The 26,037-nt window shown below is 43.4% G+C and overlaps 1 protein-coding gene across 1 annotated transcript in view; it reads left to right on the top strand.

The window, feature by feature from the left end:
- Positions 1-26,037, top strand: part of Pgm5 (phosphoglucomutase 5) — a 167,183-nt gene that overhangs the window by 89,172 nt on the left and 51,974 nt on the right. The window contains exon 7 of the mRNA XM_087908023.1: positions 10,636-10,751. Coding sequence (XP_087764149.1) covers positions 10,636-10,751 — 116 coding nt within the window. The remainder of the gene's footprint in view (positions 1-10,635; positions 10,752-26,037) is intronic.

The raw sequence follows: 26,037 nt of genomic DNA on the forward strand, positions 1-26,037 counted from the left end.
AGGCCCTGGTATTTCTACATCCTTGTTCACCTACAGGCTGGCTTGCTTCCTGGCAGTAAGTTCCTGAAGTAAAATCGCTCTGCTCTTGCCCTGCTCTGGCGTTTTCCCTCAGCTCCCAACGGGCTCCACCTGGAACGAAACCTCACCAATACAAACTCTCCCACGAGGTCCCCAGAGAGGAACGATGGGACAGTGGATGGCCTACTTATTTTCCCGGGAGCATCTGCTTCTCCCATTAATGTCAGGAACTCTGTATTCTTGCCAACCTATTTTGGTTTCTGTCCCTTAGCGACAGCTAGGGCCCACTGAGAGGATCTTTCTCAGTTGTAGCTGGCACAGTCGCCCTGTCTGTGAGCAGCAGCTTTGCCAGCCTCCTTCCTCACCCTACCCCCAACTCCCTAGGGATTTCAACTCAGGGCTGGACCACTCAGGTCACTCATACTAGAGAGCCTTGCATCACACGCTGGTCATGGGTATCCCCGCTGGCTTGGATGAGGGTACACTTTCCTGTTGTCTGTTTTCTCTGCTGAGCTCCGAGTGTTTTACAAGTCAGGATTAAAGGGGGTGGGCTGTCTACGCCCTGGAATTCTCTTCAACCTTTTCTCCTAAGCCTCTTTGGAAAAATACACATTGCTCACAATCTGATCCCTGAGGTGAATGAACAGAATTTGACACGTTCTTTCTTCTTGGTCCTTGCAAGTGTTCAGTGGAAGTAAAAACCTTTGAACCACGTCTGTGTCATCTCCACAGAACAGGGCCTCTGGACCACACTGGTGTCATAGCCACAGAACGGGGCCTCTGGACCAGACTGGTGTCATATACATAGAACTGGGCCTCTGGACCACACTGGTGTCATAGCCACAGAACGGGGCCTCTGGACCAGACTGGCGTCATATCCATACAACAGGTAGCTGCTGCGTTCATTTGAGCCAGTGGTTTCCAACCTGTGCCGAACGGAACTGTCAACCCCAGAGGTCTGTGAGAAGGGTGTGCTCTTCCTCTAAGCGGTCCAGTGAGGTGAGGAGTTAGTCCTTCCTCTATACAGGGAGAAAGGCTTCAGCAGACTTCTGGGCTGTTTCACACCGAACTACAGTTCTGGTTTTGGTAAATCGACAGACATACTACACATGAAAGCTGTGTGATTTGGGATTGTGAACATTTCAGTCAAATTTTGTGTCCAAATTTTGAGTTGTCCACCATGGCTTAGATTTACTCTGGACTTTTAGTCTCGTTCTGTGTATCTCCTTCATGCTTGTCTTCTAAGGAGTTCTGGCAGAAGAGGAAGTGGTCAGGCGTTTATATCTCTCCAGATAGGTTTCCATGAACTGGCAACATGCCTTTCGGAAGGTCCTGGCCTGTGCCAGGCAGAACCTTTGGATTCCAGTTATAGCTATTTGGATGAGAGGATCTAGCTTATCCGGTACCTTCCCAGGAGGGATGGGCTCTCCACTGTGCTTTTCCTCACCTTGCATGCCTGTGTGGGCAGTTCCTGTACCAACTCTTAATATCTCAAATGGAGTGTCTCCTCTCTTCCTGATAGGACCTTCATCAAGACACAGCATAAACGACATGCACGAGAATCTGAAGCTGTAGGATTGAAGGAGGCCCTGTCAGAAAGGCAGTTTTCTACGTCAGAGGAGAGAGTCTGGGGTCAGAAGTGACAGAGGGGGAGCAGGGGAGCTCTTCACTCTAGCTGATGGTCCCAGAACCCAGGACTTCGCAGGAATCCCTCCACTCAGTCCCCTTTGAGGGAGCGGCTTGTCGTTCTGTTTCATGGGTAGAAAAGTTGAGTTTATGGAGTACAAATGTCTTAGCCAAGTTCCTAAAACCAGAAAGGGGTGGAGTTGTAAGAGGACTGGGGTCCTGCCTACCCTAGCCAAGGCATTTGGACGTGACTGAGCACGCGGGGTTTGCTTGCTCTTCTTGCCCACGCAGTAGTCTTTTTAGTGTCCAGCTCTATTTCTCACAAAACGTTGTTGGCCTTTCCATCAGTTGCGTTCCTTATAATGCTGCCTCGTTAAACAAAGTCTTTTTTAAAGATAATATTAGAGCAGAACTAATGTGGGCTGGCCTTTTCTGATCCCTGCTGGCGAAACTGAGCCCAGTCCCAAGAGACAGAAGAAACCATGGAAGGTAGGCACAGCCTCAAACAGTCCCATGATGGGCGTTTATTTTCCCAGCGCCCACGTGGAGATGGTGGCCTGGTAACTTGGTCTGGCTTCAAGAGAAACAGTGACTTGAGCCGCCTGATAGGACACAGGTCAGAGTCAGGTGGTGGAGAGAATATTCAGGTAGGAAGTATTGTTCAGGCTTCGGCCTTCCAAACTTGGTATGGCAGCTGCTTTTCACTCCCAGAGGGATCTGCTGGGACCCTGAAGGTTTGGGACCCTGAAGGTTGGCACATGGCCCTGCTCAGGGAACCAATTCATAAAAATTGGAGCGTTTGGGCACTTAAGGGTTTTGGGTCTTTGTGTATAAGGAGCAGGACTCCAACAGAGAGCTGAACATGAGCCCAGTTTGGGACCAGATACAGGCATGGTGCATTTCTTGCATGAGGTCTGACGGACAGGAGGAATGGAGGGAACTGCTTGATTCTAGTTCAAGTACACAGGAAAAACAAAAACAAACAAACAAAAAGCCTTTTGATTTAAAGTAGGAAGAGGCTTGTGTCCCATCCATGCAAGTGAAAAGCATGAGGAAACACCCAGGCTAACTAGCTACAGCTGGCCACATCTAGCATGCTCGGACCTGCCTTCTGGCCAGAGAGACACAGCCACGGGACAGGTAAATCCCAAGTTCCCGTGTGGCTATAGTGCCACTGGGAGGTCCTGGCTGCTTCACGGAGCCAGAGGATGATCAGCCAGAGGATGCTGGATCTCTTTCTGTAGTTGAATAGTTCTTTTTTTTTTTTTTTAAACAATTCTTCAGAGTTGCAAATACCTGAAACCCATTACTAGAGAGTTGGGGCGCTATCCTGCTGGGCTCTGCTAGGGCTGTTGCGGAGGCAGTAAGGAAGATAAAATTGTGTGGTGATGCTAAGAAACAGACTGTGCAATTTCTTCCCCGAATTCTTTGGCCCTGGGAACTTGAGTGCCCTTGAGTCACACCATCTATGAACTCTGGCATGAGAAAGATGTCATTTGTTGAGTTCCTGTTTGATGGGTAGTAAGGTTGCTTGGGACTTGGCTTAGTTTCTCTCGCAGGATAGTGCTGGAATAGACACACACCTTTATGTTTCTCTGGAGAGTTACCTAGTGGTGGGCTTGCTGGAAGGTAGAACATGATCAATTCTAGAAAAAACTCTCAAATAACTGTATCCTCCCGCTGACAGTGTTTGGAGTCTGTTTCCCTCCCTCCCCTCTTCTCTCTCCACTCGTTCACTCTCCTCCCTCCCCCCTCTCTCTCCTTAGCTTTCTTTCTCCTCTCCTCTCCATCCCCACCATCCCCCTCTCCCCTGCTCCTTTATTTTTCTATTTTCTTCATGGGTGTGAAATATTATCTGACCACTGTCCTATGATTTACTGTATGTTTTCAGATTGGCCAGTCAGTCTTTTTCCTGCGAACTGTACGGGTTGTTTCAGCTGTTCTTACTGATTCACAGGATTTTACTGAGGCTGCTGAGTCCTTCAATGAGCATTGCAAGTATTTTTCTAAATCTACAGCTTACCCTCTTTTCAGGTTCCTTCAGCAGAAATGGAAATATTTTGTAATTTTTAAAGTAACTAAATCTGTCGTATTTCCTTTACATTTAAATAGACACAGCCTTTCCCCATGTTCCCTCAAAGTCTTTGCGTAGTCATCCATGGGCGCCAGCTGTGGATGCTGTTCTGTCAAACGAGGCTTCACATGGATGGGTTTAGGTAAAAGGCGGGTTCATAGCACGTGGGGGACGGACATTCAGGTCTCTGTGGCCCCACTGAAGCTGAGCCCAGTATGAACCATGAGAATCAGGCGCAGATGTTTGCTTTGGGAAAACTGAACAGCCATGACATTTCAATGGCTTCTGCCTCCCAGGACCACTCTGTCCTCAGATTGGCGGCACAGCCTTATACAGATGCTAATTTTCTCGGTCTCTGTTCTTAGAGCGAGCACCTGTATACAGTCTCTTTGTGTTCATTTTACCCAGCGCCTAGGTGTCTCTGCTCCCTCTAACCCCCCCCCCCCCCCACAGTGTCAGCTCCATAGATCTCTAGGGTACCATTTAGGAAAAGATGCTAATAGACTCCAGAAGAGGAGAAAAGTGAGTTTTCTACAAACCTGGGAGGTTTTATTGTACTGAAATATTTTTCATCCTGGGTCGGGTTCTGAATCTTGTCAGTTCTCAATACTTTTGGGCTCTAGAAGTAAATGAATTGGTTCTGAGTCTCCTGAAGGCATTAAATATGATTTTGTTTGTTTGTTTGCTTGCTTGTTGTTGTTCTGTTGTTCGAGACAGGGTTTCTCTGTGTAACAGTCCTAGCTGTCCTGGAACTCTCTTTGTAGACCAGGCTGGCCTCGAACTCATAGAGATCCACGTGCCTCTGCCTCCTGAGTGCTGGGATTAAAGGGGTGTCCACTATCGCCCGACTCGCAACATGCTTTTTAATAGCTTCAATCAGAAGTCCCTGTAAATCAGAATATAAAGCAAAATGAAACCAAATAAGATGATAAGTTTTTCTGTATTCTTAGAATACAGAAGTCTGAAGGACATAGGACAACTGTCTCGTGGCCACCCCTTGCTCGACTGGAGAACTCAGAGCTTAAGTTTGCTTGATTTCAGCTCCTGGGCAATTTTAAAAATTGTTATTTGAAGATAATCAGAGTCAGAGGGTTACACCAAAGTGCTCTGGTACTGGGCTGTGAACATGAACTTGGTTGCCCACACAGAGGCAGCCTGCTCTCTTCACAGTCAAGGTGGTCTCAGGTCTGCACACTTATTTCCTTGGCGCTTTGGTCAGCTTTCTGCAGCCAAGATTGTTTTTCTCTTTAAGTGAAGTCAGGATCTTCAGAAATCTGCATGTCTTATGTTGTCAGACCCTTGAAAATGTGACAGGGAAGGGTCCTCTACTTTCTCCCACGGCACAGACCTGAAATGAATATGCAGAAGTGTGAAGGCATCAAAGGCTCCTGGGCTGGGAATTCTCCTTTGCTTTATAGTTGGCTGACACCTACAAGTCAGAGGAACAAGAGACACGTGGTTATCTTAATCTTTGCCTTTTAAATATTCTCAGGCGATAAGCCTGCTTCCTTTGGACTCACTGAAGATCCCTTATGGAGAAGGGAGATAGTGTTGTGTCTCGGGAGGCCTTTCTACAGCTGCAAGCGGATTTTCTTTCCATTTGTGGGCACTGCCTCATCTGATCCTTACAGCCTATCTGAGAAGACAAGCAGAAAGGTGCCATTTCACACATGGGATTTGAGGTTTAGACAGTGCTGAGATGGGATGGGCCCCAGGTCATACAACAGTGCTCAAGTTTATATATGCTTGGAAAAAAATAAAAACGTTTGCAGTCATGCTAGTGTGATCACTCAACATTTTGTGTCTCTTTTACCTGTGAGTGTGAGTCATTCCATCAAAATGAGAGGGCTTGGGAGTGAAGCTCAGTGCTGGAGCTCTTGCCTGCTGCGTGCAAGGTCCTGGATTTAAGCTTTATCACTGGAAGAAGAAAGAAGGAAAGCCGAGGGAGACTGCTGTTAGGAAGCCAGCTTTAGATGAACTCTGCCTCATTTCATATTTATGATCTGGGTAGGCTTCATTTAAAGGGGATTTTAAAGTACAAGCTCATATCAGCCTTTTGTTAGAGAGCATCCCCAGACAGCAGAGCCAGACATCAAAGGGCCCAGAGAGTGAACGCAAACCCGTAAAGATGCTGGAGAGCCAACCTGAAGACTGTTCCTTGTCTACTGGACATTGCCAACACATGGGGGCTCGCTTCTTTCCTAGGAGTATGAAAATCTGGCTAATTCAAACGTGTATTTAATCTTAAAGACTCCAGAGGGATTTTTCATACAAATAAACTTCTAAAAATAGTTAAATAAATAGTTAAATAGTTGTGCCCCCCCCCATCCCACCCCCATAGTACCTTACTCTTTGAAGTCAGGATGGTTCCAAATTCCTGGTCCTCCTATTTCATCTTCCTGAGCACTGTGCCACCAGGCCTAGCTTTAAAATAAACTATTAATATAAAATAAACTATTAATATAAAATAAACTCTTAATATTAATGAAGTATAATGTGCCTGTAAAAAAGGCTCACTCAGTGCATAAGAGTCCATAGCCTAAGCGATTTTCACATAATAAACACGCACATGCAACAGCCGCTGCTATGAAGAAATAAGCCTGCCTCGTCACTGTTCTCCATCCATCTCCAGATAATCAGCGCCCTGATTTCTGCCACCAGGGATTTCTCTCTCCTAGTTTGCACCGTGTCTGCGTGGAATTCTGCAGCATCCCTCTGTCTGGCTTCTTTGCTCCAGGATACCAATCACTGTTTACGTTATTCTACATTGTGCTGGTTTGCTCATTTTTGCTGTCCTATGGTATGGCACTGTGCTGTTTTGAATAAATAGACTGTAGTCAGTATGATTCTGTATTCTTCTGTGCCGAGATTCCATATCTTCTCCAGCATTGGCAGTTCCATTCTTTTCCTACAGGATTGTGGGCAGCGTGATACTTCACTGTGATTTTAGCGTGCGGTTTCAAGTATTTTTCATATGCTAATTGGTCCTTTGGGTATTAGCTGGTATAAAGTGTGTGCTTGCTACATTGTGCTTTCTTCCTTTGTGAACTCTTAATTTTGAAAGTGATTCATAGGAATTTAAAATATGGAGAGCACCTGAGAACGTCGTTGAGTCTGTGCAATGATGCAGGCTTCTTCTCCCAGACTGGAGAGTAAAGGCTTTTAAAGGAGGGCCGAGGATTCAGAACACAAAATATAAAAGGAGACATTTGGATATAGGCAAAGGGACCCAGATCTTGTCACCTTTAAATATGTTAAAACTTTCTTGCAGTGGGCTTTATACAATCAACTTGATGTACCGGAGAAACTTAGATCCCTTCCAGAATTCATGTTGAAAGTTAATCCCCTCCAGAGTCTAGGTGTTGAAATGGTGAAAGAATTTAAAAGGGGAGGGGGGTGCTTTGAAGAGATGATGAGGTCAGCAGGGCTCCTTCCTTTCTTGTTAATGAATTTATAGTTCTTATGAGAGATGCTTCATGGAGCACAGGTGGCAAGGTTGCTTTTCCATAGTTTGCTTCGTGAGGACAAAGCAAGAAGTCCCTCACTAGGCCAAATATGGGCACTGCACTCGGGGACATCCCCAGCCTCCAGGACTCTGAGAAGTAACTTTCTGGTCTCTATAAATCACGCAGTCTCCGGCATGTTGTTCTTAGCATGACAAAAGGTACCTAGACAGACTTTCCGACGGCAGGTCATTTAAGATAAATTTAGAAATTGGAAACAGAGAAGCCTAATCTGAGTCAAATGAATGGCATGGAAGGACTAATGGAGCACAGCAATAACAGAAGGCAGGCAGGGGCATCTTTGGGAAACAGAGGAGAGCTTTAAGAGCGCAGAATACAAGGGGGAGCGAGGGGGAAGCTCTTGCAAAATGAGACTAAGACCTTGTCCAACTTGAAGCCCCTTTTGTGGAGGTCTGTAAATCTCAGCTGAGGAGAGTGCTTAGTGTAAATGTTCCGTTAGCCACCAGGGCTTGTTCTCCCTGGCAGGAGGGTTGCAGCCTCCATGGTCCTACTCTCTCCTTCCTTGGCATAGCTTGCCTTTTGCTCCTGGCATATGGTGGCCGGGCTCGGGAAGCGGCTGCTTCACTTTCAGCTTTTGTATTAGGGGATCGTAGACACCGGAGGCTTCCTGCCAGCAGAAGGTCTAACTCATAGTGTCTGCTGCTGAATGCTGTGCTTGGGATGACTCTCAAGTTCAGGGTAGAAGCAGGAATTCCTTTCCAACCCCAGGGCACAATCAGTTTATACACACAGGGTCCTGGAATTTAATTACCCATCTTATCTCAGCTCGCGTAGCTGCAACTGTGGCTCATGGTTATAAAAGTATCTGGTTCTTTACAATCCAGCCTGCAGTCACAGCCTGGTGCCCTCCTGACAGTGATTAATTGGGGAGGGTGGGACCTGGGGAAATCCTTTCCCCTCCCTTCAGTTCTGCCAAGTTGGCTTTGAACCCACAAGAGTATTTCGAACAAAGATTGTGTGTCCTCGCGCCCGCTCCCCGCTCTCTCGTCCGCACCTTCTCCCTGTGTTGTACAGTCTATTTACCATGCTCATGAGTTTATGTTAGGTTAACTGTGACCCATGTTTTCCTATCTGCTCCACTGAGCTTCTGTGTGATTTATTCTTCCTTCAGCTCTTGATGAAATTAGCAGCGCGGAACATTCTCATTTGTTCTAAAGTTTGTGGAAAGGCTCTTCCATGGTTCTTCCCAGGGTATAAGTGCAATTGTATATTTTTCTTAAGATGTCGAAAAGGAGATAAGCTAACATCTAAGCATCTAAGTATTACAATACCACACACATTCCTTTGTGTGCTCCATTCATTCAGGGTGGTGCCTAACAAAATCGTTTGTTTAATGACGTCTATACATCCTTGTTAGTGAGCTTTTCATTATCATGACAAAATACCAGAGAAGGTAATTGGAAATAAGGAAATATTTATTTTAGGTCATAGTTTCAAGTTTTGGTTCAAGTTAGCTAGAGCTATTGTTTTAGGCCTGAGGTGAGGAAGAATATCACGGTTGCAGGAATATATGGCAGTGGTTACTCACCTTATGGTGGCCTGGACACAAAGTAATGAGGTGGTCCCCAAAGGCGTGGCCCAAGTGACCTACCGATTCCATCTAGGATTCATATTGCATAGTTCTGCTCCCTCTGAGCAGTCTACTCAAACTGTGAATCTGTCAGTGCATTGAATCATTAGGTCACAACCCTTATGACATCCTCATCTCTGGAAACACCCCCACAGGTACCCAAAGGCATGCTTCATTAATCTTCTAGGTGTCTCTTAACTTAATGAAATAGACAACTAAGATTAACCTTCTCGATATCATAAGTTATTTGTCCATTCTCCCAGGACATTGATTTATATCGTTTCAGTTATTGTAAATGGTTATTGATCAGTCTTGTCCAATCTCATGTTACACTCTGTTGAGTAATATCACACCCTAGACTCTCCAGGAAATGGCTCCAAAAGAAATTTGCCTTTAGCGAGTTTATTCCTTTCTGCTTTAAAGATCAAATTTGCCTCCCTGATCAACACTCTGTCAGTCAGGTTTCCGTGACTGTCACAAAATGCCGATGGCAGTCAACATAGAAAGAAGAGATGTTTGTTCCAGTTTAGAGGTTTATTCCGTAGTCAACGGACCATGTTACCTTTGGCCCTAGGGTGAGGATGATGCAGCCCACATTAATGGGAACACGTGTTTCAGGAAACTGATCTCCTCATGAGAAGTCAGAAAAAGAAAGAAGGTGAGACCAATATCGTGCAGTCCTTTTGAGGGAGGGCATGTCCTCAACTACCTAAACCACCCACTGAGTGTTACTAAGGGGTTTTCATAGTCTTTAATAGTGCTAAGCTGAGGACAGGCTGTAACATGTGGACAATTAGGAAATATGCCATAATCAAGTTCTAGGAAAGGGACAGTGAAGACAATCAGACAGACAGACAGACAGACACCTGACTACTGAAAACTCATGAAAGGTCTCAGCCAACACGTGAGGAGCCCTGGAACTGAAATAGCTTCAGATTTGTACTAAAATAAGGAGGAATGGCAGGGCTTTGACGATTCCACACGGATCAGTCACTAACTGGGTTGACATAGCAGCGACTCTCCGACTTCGAGATATCTATTTAAAAAGATTTGTTTATTTGCTTGTTTGTTTATTTCTTTAAGGTATGAGTGCTCTGTCTACACATATGCTTACATTTCAGAAGAGGTCATCAGGTCCCATTATAGATGGCCGTAAGCTACTATGTGGTTGCTGGGAATGAACACAGGACCTCTGGAAGAGCAGCCGGTGTTCTTAACCACTTAGCCATCTCTCCAGGCTGAGTGGAGACATCTCTTATTGAAAGAGAGCCATATTTGGGAGCCAGAAGCCACCAGCATTCTTAGAATGAATGAAGATTCCAGTCATAAAATATCTAGTGTGTGTGTGTGTGTGTGTGTGTGTTATAGGCTGAATTCACCAGGAGCAGTGAATACATACAGAGTGTCCACTACATATCATTTCTAGAGGTGAATTCCTGTTTCATAGGGTTTAGGCAGATTCATAGAGTAATTATTGTCAACAATACTCCTAAATGTTTGTGGTCAAATGCCATCTTAATTTAGATTCTCGCATCTTAAGTAGACTCTTAGCAAAATGACAAAGAGAATTTATTGGAGCACTGATATTAGAATCATTCATACATTGATTCAGTATTTATTGTATTATAGAGAAAGCAGAGTTGAGAACACCAAAGGATTCTGCTTATTCTGTTCCTTACAGGGTCAACACTGCCAACAACTACTCAAATTGTTCTGAAAAGTACTTATGGAACGAATATATCAAAAGACTTCCTTTGGAGCTGAGAAAATAAAGGAAACCAGGCATGTGAATTGATGGTTGCCTCAAATTTCATTTTTTTCAGAGTGGCTAAATCAATGAAGGTCCCTGTGTATGAGACCCCTGCTGGATGGAGATTCTTCTCGAATCTGATGGACTCCGGACGATGCTCTCTGTGTGGAGAAGAGAGCTTTGGCACTGGTAGGCTGGGTGGGGCTACGTGTTACTGGCGAGGGTAGCTGCAGTTCTGCAAACCCATTGGAGACTTGTAAATCTTTCTGTGCATCAAAAGCTGGGGAAGAATTACTTAGAGACCAAAGAAACAAACAAACAAAACTCAGAGAAACCCATTAGGATGTGTATATGGACACATTCATCCCTTTGGATATCACTAAAAAAAAGTTCCTTTTTTGAAAAAGAAGTTCTGTTATGAGAATTTAAAAATAAGTGTAGTAGAATATTATATTAATCATACCTCCCAATTTCAATTTCCAGTATTATCAACTCATGGTCAGTCAGTCTCTTTCTCTGCCTCTTTTTTTTTTTTTTTTGAAACAGTGTTTCTTTGTGTAGCATTGACTGACCAAGAGCTAGCTCTGTAGATCAGACTGGCCTCTAACTCACAAAGATCTGCCTGCCTTTGCCTCTCGAGGGCTGGGATTAAAGGCGTGCACCACCACTGCCCAGCCACGGTCAGTCTTTTTATCATTATCTGATAACAATCGTATTTTGTAGTACTGAAGACTGATCTTTGGGCTTTTCAGTTGCTAGACAAGCGCTCCGTCACTACTAAATGGTATCTTCAAACCTTTTACATTTGGAGTTAGGGCCTTTCTACACAAACCTGCTTTGAACATGTGATCTTGGCCTCCAGAATAGATTACAGGTGAGCTTCATTATGTTGTTTTGTTTGTTTGTTTGTTTGTTTTTAGACAAGGTCTTTCTGTGTATCTGAAGCTAGTCTAGAATTCACTATATAAATCAGGCTGGCCTCAAATTTGAACTTTTTATCTTCCTGCCTTTGCCTCCTGAATGTTTGGCAAGTGCTCCCATGCCCCTCCTTCCCTGTTTTGGTAAAGTAATCATCAGCATGGCTTTCTCTACTCTCTCCACAAAGTTACCTTTCCTGACTGTTATGAAGTAACCTCCTGCCCCAAAGTTCATCTTATTGTTCTTGAATATTTTAGTGGGAATTTTTAAATATAAATCTGTGTTAGAAAAAAACGTATAATCATGGCACCATTGTCACAGTTAAAATGCTTAAAATTTCTTCTTTAATAACTTAAAGACGTCACCCCATTGCTTTGCATATTTCCATGAATTCTATTATAATTTGTATCTTTATTCGTCTCTATAAAGTACCTTTTCCAAGGCCTATAAGGTAGGTAGCCGCTGGCTACCTTCAATTTTTTCTTTTAATTTTTGATTTTCAATGTCTAAAATTTAATTTGCCTGTAGGGGGGTTTGTGTGTTGTGTGCGTATTTGTGTGTTTAGTCCTGCTTTTTAACTCTCATGTTTCTGAGTCTATATTTGTAGTTAATTTTGGAAAATAATCACTACCTTTTCAAACATTTATCCTTCATAGTCCCTTTTTCTTATGCATCTCCAGAGACACTGTTAGACCCCCTATGACCTATGTTGACTTGAAGATGTCATGTGCACTCATCTAATTTGCTTTATTCTTTTCTTTTTGTGCTTATGTTTAGATGTTCCTTAGTGACACACGTCTTAGGTTTCTGTCCCTTTGATAGAGACCATGAGAAAAAGCAATTGGGGAGAAAAGTTTATTTCCTTTTACAGCTAATGGTCCACCATGAGTGAAGTCAAGGTGGGGGCTCAAGGCAGGAAGCCAGGGGCAGGAACTGCATTAGACGCTCTGGAGGATTGCTGCTAAGGGTGCTTACTAGCTTGTTCCCCATGACTTGCCTAGCTCACTTTTTAAACAAGCCAGGACTACCTTTTCAGGAATGATACCACTGCTTGTTGGCTGAACCCTCTCATTAAATCAAGAAAATGCCCAGATATTTGCCTTCACGCAATCTGATGGAGATATTTTCTCAATTGAAGTTCCTCTTTCCCAAAATCTCTAGCTTGTGTAAGGCTGACAAAAAAAAAAAAAAAAAAAAAAAAAAAAAAAAAAAAAAAAAAAAGAAAGAAAGAGGCTAACTTATCTTTATATTTATTTATTCTTTCCTTAGTTTCCAGCATACTAATATGGCTATTGAAGGAACTCTGATGTTGTGAGATGTTTTGTTTGTTTTATTTGTTGAGGTAGAGTTATCCAGGAAGAGGGCATCTCTGCAGAGAAAATTCCTCTCTCAGATGGCCTGTAGGCAAGTCTGTAGGGAATTTTCTTAATTAATGATTGATGTTGGAGGGCCCAGACAACTCTTGGCAGCGCTTCCCTGGGCAAGTGGTCCTCAAAACACAAACTGAACAGGTCATGAAGGCTAAGCCAGTAATCAGTTTTCCTCTGTGGCCTCCATTTTTTTCTTTTTTTTAAATTTTATTTTTTAAATTCATTTGACATACCAACTACAGTTCTCCCTCCCTTCCCTTTTCTCACTCCCCCCACCTCCCTCCAAGCCCCCCTCATCCACTTCTCCAAAAGAGTAAGGCCTCCCCTCCTCATCAAGGATGAGCAAGGCATCCTTAGTCGTAGGGAATGTGCTCCACAAAAGCCAGCTCATGAACCAGGGATAGATCCTGGTCGTCCCCTCCACCCCACGGGTGGGGATGGGGGAGTGGCCTTCATTTCATTCCTGCCTCCAAGTTCCTGCCTTAACTGCTTGCACTGATTCTCTTAGTGATAGATTATGATCTTCAGGATTATGACTTTTCATATTAAGTTGATTTTTGGTTGGTGTTTTATTGCCACTAGAAAGCAAACTAGGACAACTTACTAATGCACATTTCTACTTTATAAACTTAATAAATTAATTGTTTTGTGATTATAAAGCATTAGATCAGTTGATATGTTGAATACAAAGGAATGAAGACTGCATTCCTAAGAAAAATAAGTTTTCCTAACAAGAACAGAAACTTGGAAGGACCATAGAAGGCATAGAGAATGTGCTATAGAAGATGAGATAAGAGAAGAATACGTTGGGACTGGAAGTTTAACTTGTGCTTTTTGAAAGAGTTGGAAACTGAGCTCGTACTTGAAGAATGGGGAGGAATTTTAGACACAGACATGAAAGGCGAAGGCCATGCCAGATGATATTAATGTCAGAAAAATCAAGGGAGGTGGAAGAGCAGGGATGTGTCTTGTAGGTAGCCAAAATTGCTCACTTTATCTGGCGTGGTAATTTTCCAATATGGATCATGAGATTAATATGATAGCCGCAATTGCTCTAAGGGATAGAAGCTGTGAGAATGCCTTGCTATGCAGATGTTGCTTGCCAAAGTTCTGAGTATATGTAAGCGTACACAGGCACATGTATGTGCACAGTAGCTCTCCTGGTACAATGCACTTACTATAGATCATGGTGAAAATATCTGTGAGCAACCTTGGTCAGAATCACGAAACTTTTCATAAAAGGCAAGAGAGTAAACAGTTTAGGCTCTACCAGTCATAAAGCCTTGTGGGGTCTCTGTCAAAATTACTCCGCTCCATGACAGTAGCAGAAAATTGTCACAGACGATGAATGAACAAACCAGCATGACCGCCTTCCAGTAAAGAGGTAGCCCTGGACACAAGCAAGAGTTCAGAGTTTGCCCAAGGGCTGGCATTTGCTACCTTTGAACATAGGGCCTGAGAGAGTATCAAGAGACAGAACTGGAAATATCATGAGAAGGGCGTTTCTGATGCTTATTGTCTTAGATCTTGAGCTCCAAGGAGACACAGCTTAGACTCTCAGCTAGCTGGGCAGTGGGAATGCCATACCCCCACGTGTGGGAGGCGAGCCTGCAGGCGCTTTCAGCAAGTTTTGCTTTGGGCTAGTGATGCTGACTGCAACACAAAGGCCAGACTGAATGGGGAGATAAAAAACTTATGCTTTGGGAGTTGTCTGTCATTTTCCTTTTAAAGAACACAGAGATTTTTTTTTCATGTCAAGGGCTTTAAAATTGCTGCATTCTCTGCCATTTTTCTGGGTTAAAACGTTAGCCTACTTCGAGAGATGGAGCCTCTGAGCCCAAGGAAGCGTGAAATGGCTCTCCCAGGGTTCCAGAGCCTGGAAGAAGTCTGCATTTTCATTAAATCCAGCAGAGCTAAAACAGTTCTCAGTCTCTTTGGTGTAGACTGCTTCTACCGTGCTTGTCAATCTTTCTGTGAAAACAATGCCTCCTTCTACCTCTGAAGTAGTTGGAAGTGTGTGCAGGACCTGCAGGAACATGGTGCTGAATCTAGAAAAGAGAAATGGCTTCATTCATCTCTTGTATCAGGCTTCCTTAAGAGGAAGGCTCTGAGTCGGCTGTATCAGAATCACAGGGAAGCTTGGTTTTATATATATATAAATAATTTATATATAATTTTATATATATATATATAATATATATATATATTTCTGTCCTATACCAACTTCGAATTCCTGAGAATGATTCAAAATTGTGCCATGGGTCTTTTCATTTTAAAGAAGAACGTTTAAGTAGTTCTGGTGTACATCCAAGGAATAGGGATGAGATATCAGTGTTTTGCTTTGCATCAGGACCAGAAGAGTGTGCCTGAGTTTCCACAGTGTGTTGAACTAAGTCAGTACAAGAACACAGACACAGAAGGCCTGTGACTCACATCCAGGGCTCTTGTTTGACACTGAAGCCAACCATGTGACTTCTATGTCCTTCCTTTCAAACTTACAGATATTGGTTCATCATAAGAGCTATCTGTCTATGTTAAAACATGGCTTTCAGAATCAATAGCTAAGTATAGGAAGAGAAACGGAGAGACAGATTGACTCAGAGAATCTTCTAAAGTGTACTTCAGCTTTCAAAAGTAGCAGCTTTTGCCAGTCTCCCTGGGGCATGGAAGTGAGTAGCAACCAAGAATGTACAAGGCAGTGCCAAGAAAGCTTGGAAGTAAGACTTGACCTCAGTTCAAGGATGCCAAGACATTGCTCAGGGTTAGGTCCATAAAGAGCAAGATATATCCCGAATAGAAATGTCCCTGCTGGCATCTCTGTTTCACAGGGTGTGCCAAAGTAGCAGGCTGGTAGACCGATCTGTGTTCAGGCTTCTTTAGTGTGAGAAGATCCAGGCTCCAGGCAGTAGGCACCACATTCAGTGCTATATCAAAGAAACTGGATAAGAGACCAAGTCATCACCAAGTGCTAGGACCAGGTGTCCACCATGTCCCAGGAAGGATCTAGAAAGCTGTTTCACTGGGGGTGGGACATTTTGTACATACTCAGTCAAACAGAGGATTATTCATCTAAGTGGCATTTGGGCTTCTTCTTCCAATTTTAAAGGAATCTGGATTTATTCCAAACACAAAGAGAATGTACTAATATACTAAAATTAGGAATTTTTTTTAAAAGCCAAAACTTGGGATTTTTTTTTTTTTTGCACTGTTGAGTGTCCCTTTGTTTTTTCATCATTAGCATTGGTTTTCTAAGAGGCAATGTTGTTTTTAAAGCATCTGGGTTGTCCTAACCCAGAGTTTCTGAGTTTGCCGTGGTACAGGCAATGCTGAAGAGCTGCCGTCTATGTGGAAGATCTTCAGGCTCGACCTCCAGCTTTAGTTGCATAGCAACAAAGGTCCTCATACCTGCCAAAGAAAACCTGCAGTTCAACAATGTTGATCATTTCTAAGCAAGAATGCTACGCTGAATTTTCTAGAATAATAGTCTTGTTTGTTTGTTTAAGTGAGTCAAGGCATTCCTAAGTTATACATCCACTTCTTTATGGAAATTTGGAATTACATACAGAACTCCTGACAATAATACCCTGACCAAATTGTCCCACCAGATTTTTGCCCTGCATATTCCTGAGTACAGCACCATGTTCTTGAATTGGTAATTTTCATGTCTTGGATTTTAGCATAACAGAAAGAGTCTTGTGGTTTACCTTGCCACAGAGAGTCTTCAGCACTCTTCCGATTTTCTTAGGTCTGCTGGATTTCTCTGTTTGTCAGGTGGGCACTGTAAATAGCTGAGGATAGGGGCCATGTCTGTCTTCTTCATTTTTTGATATAAAGTAGGTCTCAAGAAAATGCTTACAGGACCCACGGAGGAGCAGAAAGATAGATGGAGGGAAAGAGGGAAGGCAAGGAGAGACAATTTCAACTTAGCCATTTCTTTCCCTCATCACTAATTGTATTTCTGTTATTCTTAAGGTCTGGAAATATGGATATCTTAACATTTGGGAGGACTCACAGGAACAATTTAAATATACACACAAACCATATGAGGATAACCCAGTTGCAAGAGGTTGTAGTAAAGAATGATAAAAAGAAAATAACATAAAATTATAAAACTAAGTTTTGATTTCTTTTGGTTGTCTTATCATTACCAGCACAAATTCATAGCTAATAAAACCCTTCTAGAAAGATCTCCCCTTGGGCTGGAGAGATGGCTCAGTGGTTAAGAGCATTGCCTGCTCTTCCAAAGGTCCTGAGTTCAATTGCCGGCAACCACATGGTAGCTCACAACCATCTGTAATGAAGTCTGGTGCCCTCTTCTGGCCTGCAGACATACACACAGACAGAATATTGTACATATAATAAATACATAAATATTAAAAAAAGAAAGATCTCCCCTTCCAAAACCCATACTAATGGTCAGATTGTAAAGTACTGGCAGTTTGCACCAACAACTTGTCCCTTTCCCATGTGGGTGCTGACGCTCACTTGGATGTGGCCTGGCTTAACAGGGCCTGGCTCCAGTCTTTGTAATTCAGGCCTTGATGTCACTAAATCTCAGAGTCTTTAGCACAGTCATTCTGTGATCCGCTCTTTCGTGCTTTGCATTGTTGACTTATTCTCCAGTTCCTTTCCATAAGGAAATTTTATTTCCCAAAGTAATTGTCCAGCTTGTAGTGCACTCCGGTCGTTCTCCTTTGTTTCTACTCTCATTACATAGGAACTGAATCCATCTTAACTCAAGACCGGGTTCACAAGAGCACCGAGGCACCGACATTGAGTCGGCTTAAGTCTCCCATATTCGTCCAACTAATTTATGTTTCTCCAAGTCACATGAAGGAAAGCTTACATCTGCCTCCTTCCAAGGGGGTCTTAACTTCACTTTTGTCTGTTTTCAATTCTGCCCAGACAGCAGGAGAAAGAAAGAGGCCACCATATCTCCGAGTTTCAGATGATCAAGTAGAGTGACTTTTTTTTTGTTCTCTGTGGCCAGTGCTTCTAAACTTGGCTAGACGGCAGAAGGGGTGAGTGGTTGTGATGACAGCATTATCAGGGCTGCGAGGACGGTTTCTCTGCAGGCCTGTTAGGAATGGGCTGTGTGCCATTCAATCTAGGGCAGGCAGAGTGTAGAGGCACTGTGATTGACACCCCCAAGAGCCTCCTTGTGAAGTTAGAAAGCTGAAGCTCTTTGGATTCTCTGCAAGCCATCACCCGCTGTGTTGGGAACCAAACTCCCACTGGAGTGTGAGGAATGTCTCCATCACACGATCCCCTTCCATGGGGTTTTCATGGGACACGTTCCATTGACTGCTTAGTGAATCCCGCGTGCTGCTGATGAAAAATGGCAAGAGTACTGTGTAAATGGAATCATGGGATTGGTGCCTTTGAGCTACATCCACATTTTCCAGTGCTTTCTGGAACCCAGAGTCTATTAAGCATGGCCATTGGGCCACAGGCTTAAGACTTCCATATAGAATGAGCGTTGCTTTGCATGGTGTCTATTAAAGGGCTTTTAAAGAAGGCATCTTGTCCTTTGGGATTTAGATGCAATCCCTAAAATTGTGCTTTGGGCCTCCCTAATGGATTTTGGGAGATTACTTGTCACTAAGAGACCTTACTAAGGAGGGAATGCAATAACTGAGTGTAAGGTCTTGGGCCTGAAAGCCACTGGGGAGATTCCTGGTTTAGCGTATGACTTGTTGGGAACAATTCTTAGGGAGTTCCGTTGTTCCGATGAGCCTTGTTAACACAGGAATAATGTGGGATATATAAGTTCACAGATCTCTGTTCTAGGGCCAGTGTGTTCCTGTGAGCGGAATACATCCCACTGCTGGCCATGAAACTGTTAGCAGGCTCCACTCTCTGTTCTGGAGAGTCAATTGAATGAGTAAATAAATAATAAGTAAGTAGAATAATGCTAATATGTGTCACTCATAGGAGGCTCTTAAGCAATAGACACAATGCCTAGCACTCCCTGCCCCATGCTCCATGCCTTATTCTCCAGCCTGAAATGAAGAAGGGATCATAAATAGCCCCTGCTTTATAGATGAAGTCTGTGGTTTAGGGAGGCTCAAGTCACTGGCTAAAGGCACCTTGGCCATGGGAGGATTCAAACTTACTCTTGCTGGTTCTCCAACATCTGCTGCTGCTCTTTCCTTAATGCTAAAAAGTCATTCCCCAAGGTTCCTGTTACTCTTTTGTATGGAGAGGGAATCAGTTCCACTTAACTTGTGGGATGGTGTCCTGTAAATGGCCCGGCACCGGGAGCTGGCGGAGCTAGCTCTGGTCTTGACACCCCTGCTCTGCTGTGGCTCTGTTGGCTCGGATGGGCAGCTCTGCTTCTCTGGCCCTCCGTCTTCTCACCTGTGAAGTGGATCCGCTCAGGCAGCCCTGTGGAGTTTCCCTCAGTGTGGTAGGTGGGCTCTCTCTGCCTAGCCTCCCTTTTAGGAGAGAGTCAGAGACTCCTGCTGTCATTCATTTGTTCATCCAGCAATACTTCCCATCATAGCTTTCGAGAGCTAGGACAGGAACACAGTGAAGAGGAGGTTTAGGTGCAAGCCTTTCCCCGGAGAGTTTGCAAAGTAGTGCTGAAAGGACGGTGAGCTTGGCCATGTTGGGCCTCATTAGTAACAATGGATTTCTTATGTGCTTCATCTATTACAACTCTTGACTTTTCAAGATGCATGAAGCCTACAGTGCAGAGGAGATGGAGGCAGTGGTTGCTGCCACATGGCCTTTCTGACCTCCCAGCAGGCTCTGACATCTTCTGAGCAGGTTAACTTTGCTCTCCTACCCATGAGCATCTGTGCATTTCAGAAAGTGTATGTTTTAGAACAGAAAGGTGACTGTTTTTCAGTGAGCCTTCCTTTCTGCCAGATGTGAGAGGGTTGAACGTAATTGGTTTGAGACATGGACGGAACAAATTGTGCCACGATTTTCTAGCACCTTCTGGAGTCTGTTTGGAAGGATATTGATCCCCTGGTTTTACTTCATGGTCCTGCTGTGTAAAGAAATAAATCCCCATCTTGGGCAGATGACCTGAGATGGAGAGAACTTTGCAGTTGAATGAGAATTAGAAGTGAGCAGTTAGGAGGTCCTGAGATGCGGAGCATGGAAAGAGAGAGCCGCAAGTCCATTCCTCAGATCCTTAGATGGATGGCCTCAGCTCTTGCCACATGGTCACTTCCCCTACTTTCTTCTGGGACTGATGTCATCACCAGATGGTGCCAGTAGTCAGGAAGCCCATAGGTTTTCGGAGTCAAGCTGTGCAGATTCAAATCTCCTCTCTCTCACTTAATAGCTGTGCGACCTCACATGAATGACTTCTTGACTCTGTTCCCTCGTCTGTAAGAAAGGGTTGTCAAATTGTGAACCTTAGAAAAGAAATGGATAAACTAGCTGAGAATGGTGCCCGGTGCCTCCCTGTTATCATAGAAGGGAATGATTTACTCTGCTAGGAGTTCCGCTTTCATAGCCAGTGTGATGTTTACATATATGTTTACATATGTTTACCTATATGTGTGGGTGGGTGTATATGCCACGTGAGATTTCAGGTTCCAGGGAATGGACTATGCAGAGGTGCATGCTAAATGTGCACGTTTCCTTACTCAGCACCTCTTTGGACAAGTGGTCCTTTCTATTGGATGGCCACTGCTCTGCTTTGCCGGGGACTTCGAAGCGTCTTCGTAGATGGGATGTCTCACACCCAACCTGGTGTGAGAAAGTCCTAGAATGAATTGGTCACTCCAAATCTGGCCAAGTTCTCACTTTTCCCAATACAAAGGACAGAAAGAAACCATAAGACAGTAGTGAGAATCACCCGCATGACAAGGGCAGTGGTGCCTCTTGAGCTGCAAAGCAGTAGCTATTATCTTTGTCCCAACTTTGAGCAAAAGGAGGCAGACATGGACCCCTAGGCCAACATGAGACTGCATTTCCTTCCCAAGGAGCCTCTTCCAGCCCTGGCTACCTGTGGCTCTCACCCAGAAAGCTATTTGAAAGGATTCCCAATATCTGATGTGACCTGCCCTATGGAGTTCTGAACATGGGTGTTTTTAAAAACTTCTCCAGTGATGTTAATTTGGCATCCAGGCTTGAGAACTGTTAGCCTGGAGCTAGAGATCAGTTGCAGTCTTGACAGCCCTGCTATGCTAGATGTGAATGCGGGATGCCCTGGATCTCCTAGCTGTGTCAGGTGTGAGTCCAGGATGCCCCTTGCTGTGCCACATGCAGGTGCAGGAAGCCCCTTGTTGTGCCAGTTGTGGATGCAGGATGCCGTGGTAGGGGGGAGAGTGCTCTTTCATTTCCCAGCTACCCAGAATTATTCCCAGCCGAATAATCACACAGAAACTATATAAATTACAACACTGTTCGACCTATTAGCTCAGGCTTATTATTAAATAACCCTTACATATTAAATAAACCCAATTCTATTAATCTGCATGTCTCCACAAGGCTGTGGCTTACTGAGTAAGGTTCTATTCTGATGTCTTCCTCCATTGGCAGCTACATGGCATCTCCTTGACTCCACCTATTCTCTCTCTATATCTCTTCTAGCCTGGCTATATTCTGCCTTGCTTTATTCATTAACCAATAAGAGCAACACATATACAGAAGGACATCTCACATCTTTTTCCCTTTTCTGTCAAATAAAAAGGAAGGTTTTAGCTTTAGCATAGTAAAATTAAATATACAAAAATTATCAAGCAAGAATTATAGTTACGATATTTAGTCCATTTACATTTGACAAATTAAGGAAAATACTCTATCATCTATCCTATCTTTGTGAGTCTAAAGTTTTATATCTAATTTATCCTTTATCATAACTAAGGAAAACTATAACTATATGTCTTCAACTCTTCAAAGACCCCAGAGGATATAATATTACCTAAGTAAACAGGAAGTACATTGTAAACTGCTTCCAAAACTCTAGAATTGACAGAGACATCTTGCTGCCTGGACAGTCACCCAAAGTTCTTCTGTAATGTTGGGGCATCCATCTTCAGCTTACAGGTCCATAGTATCTGGCATATTTTTCCATGAAGCAGGAAATTTGAAAGACTGTTTTGCCTATATTGGCAGTTTGTCAGTCACTTTCTTCTATGTCCTGCGGAGTGTCTGGCAGTTTCTTCTGTGAATCAGGAATCCTGAAGGACCTTCCTATCTTTTGGAAAGTTCAGTCATTTTTCTGTCGGCCTGCATGTCCATTTCATACAGCATACCATCAAGCAATCCAGGCAAGAGCAGTTTCTTGCCCAAATGGCTAGCCTTGTCATATTGAAGCCAAATTCCATGAGTTTCTTCAATGCCCATCAATGCCCTCTCTGAAGTAATTGGTGCTGACTCACTGTCGAGAAAAGTCCAAGTTCTTAAATATTTTCAATACCTTATTCTTTGGGTCTTTGAAAGGTCTAAAGAATACCTATCCATCTGAAATATAACTCTGTACATCTAATTAACATGACTACAAGTTTGACTATTAAAGATGACTATTATACATGACATTTTAAAATGAGCTGCACAGAAACAAGCGCAGAAATATATTTACACAATGTAACAAATCGACCTTAAATTTGTATCAATAGACCAAAATCTATACCAATACAAAGTATTCATTAGTATATCATACCCCCCCTTTAAATGAAAGCAAACATCTATAAACAATCATTTTGGGAATATGGGTGTAGTTTACTCCAAATTGCTTCTTGCTGTTTGTTGGGGGAAGTATTTTTAGGGTTCATGGAGACCTTTTGGAGGGGGTGTTGTTCCATCAAACCATATTAACCTGGAAGGAATCTATAGGTTCCCATCCTCTGTGGAAACAAAAGCAGGACCTCCTTTCCAAAGTAACATATACCTTGGACCCAAATTTTGAAATCAAGATACTTTTATGTTGGGTTAGCTTAGCATCCCTCAGAATCAAAATGTCTCTCTACAGTCAAATACATAATCCAGACTCTGTGTATTTTCCATCTTTATGGGGCTTATTTTTTTTTTACTCTATTACTTTTTAAAGATGTAATTATCTTTACTCCTTTAATGCATGACTTCTGTACTCTTCTCTCTCAGAGCCCATGTATATTGTGACCCATTTAGAGGTCTTTTTCATCTGAATCTGGCTTTGTTGCATATCTGTAATTATTTTCTGACTAGGAATGCCTTTTTTTTAATGCCAAGCAGGCACAACTAGGACCAACTCTGTGACCCTGCCTGTTGGCTTCACCCAGTTCAACATGGCAGAGGCATGTTCACCTCCTCTGCAAGCCATACTCGCCGCCCCAGCTCCAGGGACCCAGTAGGTTCATGTTGCCATTGAGCAATTTGTAACAGGCTGCTCACAGACCCCATCTAAATGTAGGACCTCCTGAAACAGCTGGAGTTATTGCTCCCAGCATGAACAAGGAAGTTGTCTCTTAAAGAAGCCTTGAAGTCCTTTTTTTTTTTTTAAAGGAATCACACCTCTGCTTGCCTCTAGCAAACAGAGCCCACCTGAGACAATGCTGCTACCAAGAAGCCATGTTTAACTCTGTTCTTTTGAGTCTATAATTCCTTCCTAAATTCTCTCAGATTGTGTGTAGATGTAGTTGCCTCATGTTGGCGCCATTATGTAAACAATGGTAGAACATGAGCCTCTTAGTCTCAGGGTCATGGGTTCATGCCTCACATTGGACACCACTGGGCTTCCTAGCTGTGCCTGGTTTGAGTGCTAGATGCCCCTTGCTATGACAGGTATGAGTACAGGATGCCCTGGATCTCCTAACTGTACCACATGCAGGATGCCATGGATTTCCTAACAGACGGACTTAGTTTTGGTTTAGCTGTGGTTTTTTTTTTTCCATTCAATTATTTACACTTCCTTCCCTCCTCCCAATCCCCTCCAGCTCCCCCACACCTCCTCCTCCCTCTCCTACCCTGCTTGAGAGAGGGTAGGGAACCCTGTCCTGTGAAAAGTTCAAGCCCCTCCCCCCACATTCAGGTCTAGGAAGTTTTGCATCCATATAGACTAGGGTCCCAAAAAGCCAGAACATGCCGTAAAAACAAGTCCCAGTGCCTTTATCAATGGCTTCTCAGTCAGCCCCCATTGTCAGTCACAATCAGAGTCCGGTTTGATCACATGCTCATTCAGACCTGGAAGATGGAGGAAGGGCAGATATAGGAGCAGGGAAGAAGATACCTACAGTAAGGGATCCATTTTAGGGTTGGCAAGAGGCTTGGCTCTAGAGGTTTAGTTGTGTTAATTTGACCTGGTAGCAATGTGTGTGTGTGTGTGTGTGTGTGTGTGTGTGTGTGTGTGTGTGATTTTTTTTATTGATTTGCTCACTTAAATTTCTTCTACTTTTCCTTTATTGCCCTCTTTCATTTTTTTCTATCTATTCTCTCCTCTGGGGAGTATAATACGTGCATTGGTGACTGCTGACCCTAAGGAACTGATAATGGTGGTGATGGTGGTGGTGGTGGTGGTGGTGGTGGTGGTGTGCACATGTATGATGTGACAGGCATTGTGTGGATGTCAAAGAACAACTTTTGGGCATTGGTTCTCCCCTTCCTCTGTGGGTCCTAGGGATCATGTTCAGGTCATCAGGCTTGTGTGGTAGATACTTAAACCCACTGAGACATCACACAGGCCCAAGAAATGTGGTTTGAAAGCTTGAAAATGTTCCAGGTCTGATTGGAGTGGAGCGGGATCAGTGATATTTCTGACAAGAAAATAGGTCCTTTCTGTGCTGCCTTTGCTGAAATTTGGCAGAGAAGAACTGTGGCCCATTCAGGCATGTGGGTTCTGGCTTGATGGCTGTAGTACAGGCTGGGCAGATGGCCGTGAGGTGGCCTTGGGTTAGGCCGGCTTGGATTGAGGAAGGAAAGCTGAGTCGTACTTCTAGATTTTTGAAACTGAGGATAAATTCTCCTTGCTTTATCCCAACTGAATGGCAGACTTTGGCTGTATGGACAGTCAGAAACTAGAGGAACCAAAATTATACTGGTTTTACTCAGTACCCCAAAGGGGAGCCCCCGACCCAAACTACGAAAAGGCAGGAAGGACATGAACAAGCGTATTACAGAATGAAAAAAGTTCACCTCAAAAATCTGCATACTGGCCGAATCTAATCATGCAACATTCTGGAACACATGTGTTTCACATCTAAATATCTATGTACCACTGACAAATTTAAAAGTTAAAGTTTTCTTTTGAAAGTAATATGTGCATGTTTATTGCAGAAATAAAACAAGAGGCAGAGAAGAAAAACACCCAGAGCTCTGACATTTCAGACTTATATCACCATTGTTAGTGGTTCTGTTATCCACCTGTGCCCATCTGTCTTCATGTAGCTCCCACAAGAATACCCTGGATATTATTTTTGTTAAACTGTTTTCTTTTGTTAAAATTGCATGAACATCATTCTATGTTACTGAAGATTTTTGTTTAATATTTTGTCTATACAAGAGATTTCCCTTCGGCTTTTTCAAAATTACTTTGTTGTTCAACAATGATGAGTTATTTTCCCAAGTTTTCCCTCTAAGTTATTTCTGAGTGAAGATCTGTAAGAGTCAAGGCTAAGAAGGAGAGTAGCAGAGTCCAAAGGTCATCAGCATGTAAATGATTTTGATCATTGCTATCGAACTGCTGGACCAAATCTGCCTTCATCCACATCGCTGCTTTACCATTGCTGGAAAAGGTCCTTTTTAAGTCAGCCCTGGCTAAGTGTGGCAGCCTCCGAATGCTGTACCACTCTATTGGTTTGTCTCTGAGCACAGTGAGACTGGACATTTGTCCAGATGTTCGCTGGCCATTGTTATGTTCCTTTTGACAGTTGCTAGTTTGGGATGTGGCTTATGGTGCACGGGCCTCAAAAGAAAAGGGTTACTTGTGCCTTTCGCACGATTGACTCTTGGGGGTTCCCCTCTTATTGAAAACATGTTACAGTGTTCAGTTTATTATTTATATCATATAGCTCTATCTTTTTATGTATCTATCATCTGTCTATGTATCTATCTGTGTATCTATGTGTCTATCATCTATCTATCTATCTATCTATCTATCTATCTATATCTATCTATCTATCTTCTATAGTGTGTGTGTGTGTGTGTGTGTGTGTGTGTGTGTGTACATTTCCCCCTGTTTATAGTAGGCTTTTAGAAAACCACTTGCTTCTCTGTGTGTTCACATTCCTTACATAATTTACCTGCCACTG

This window comes from Myodes glareolus, chromosome 7 (genome assembly GCF_982192425.1).
Source record: "Myodes glareolus chromosome 7, mMyoGla1.1, whole genome shotgun sequence".
In the NCBI taxonomy this organism is placed as follows: Eukaryota; Metazoa; Chordata; class Mammalia; order Rodentia; family Cricetidae; genus Myodes; species Myodes glareolus.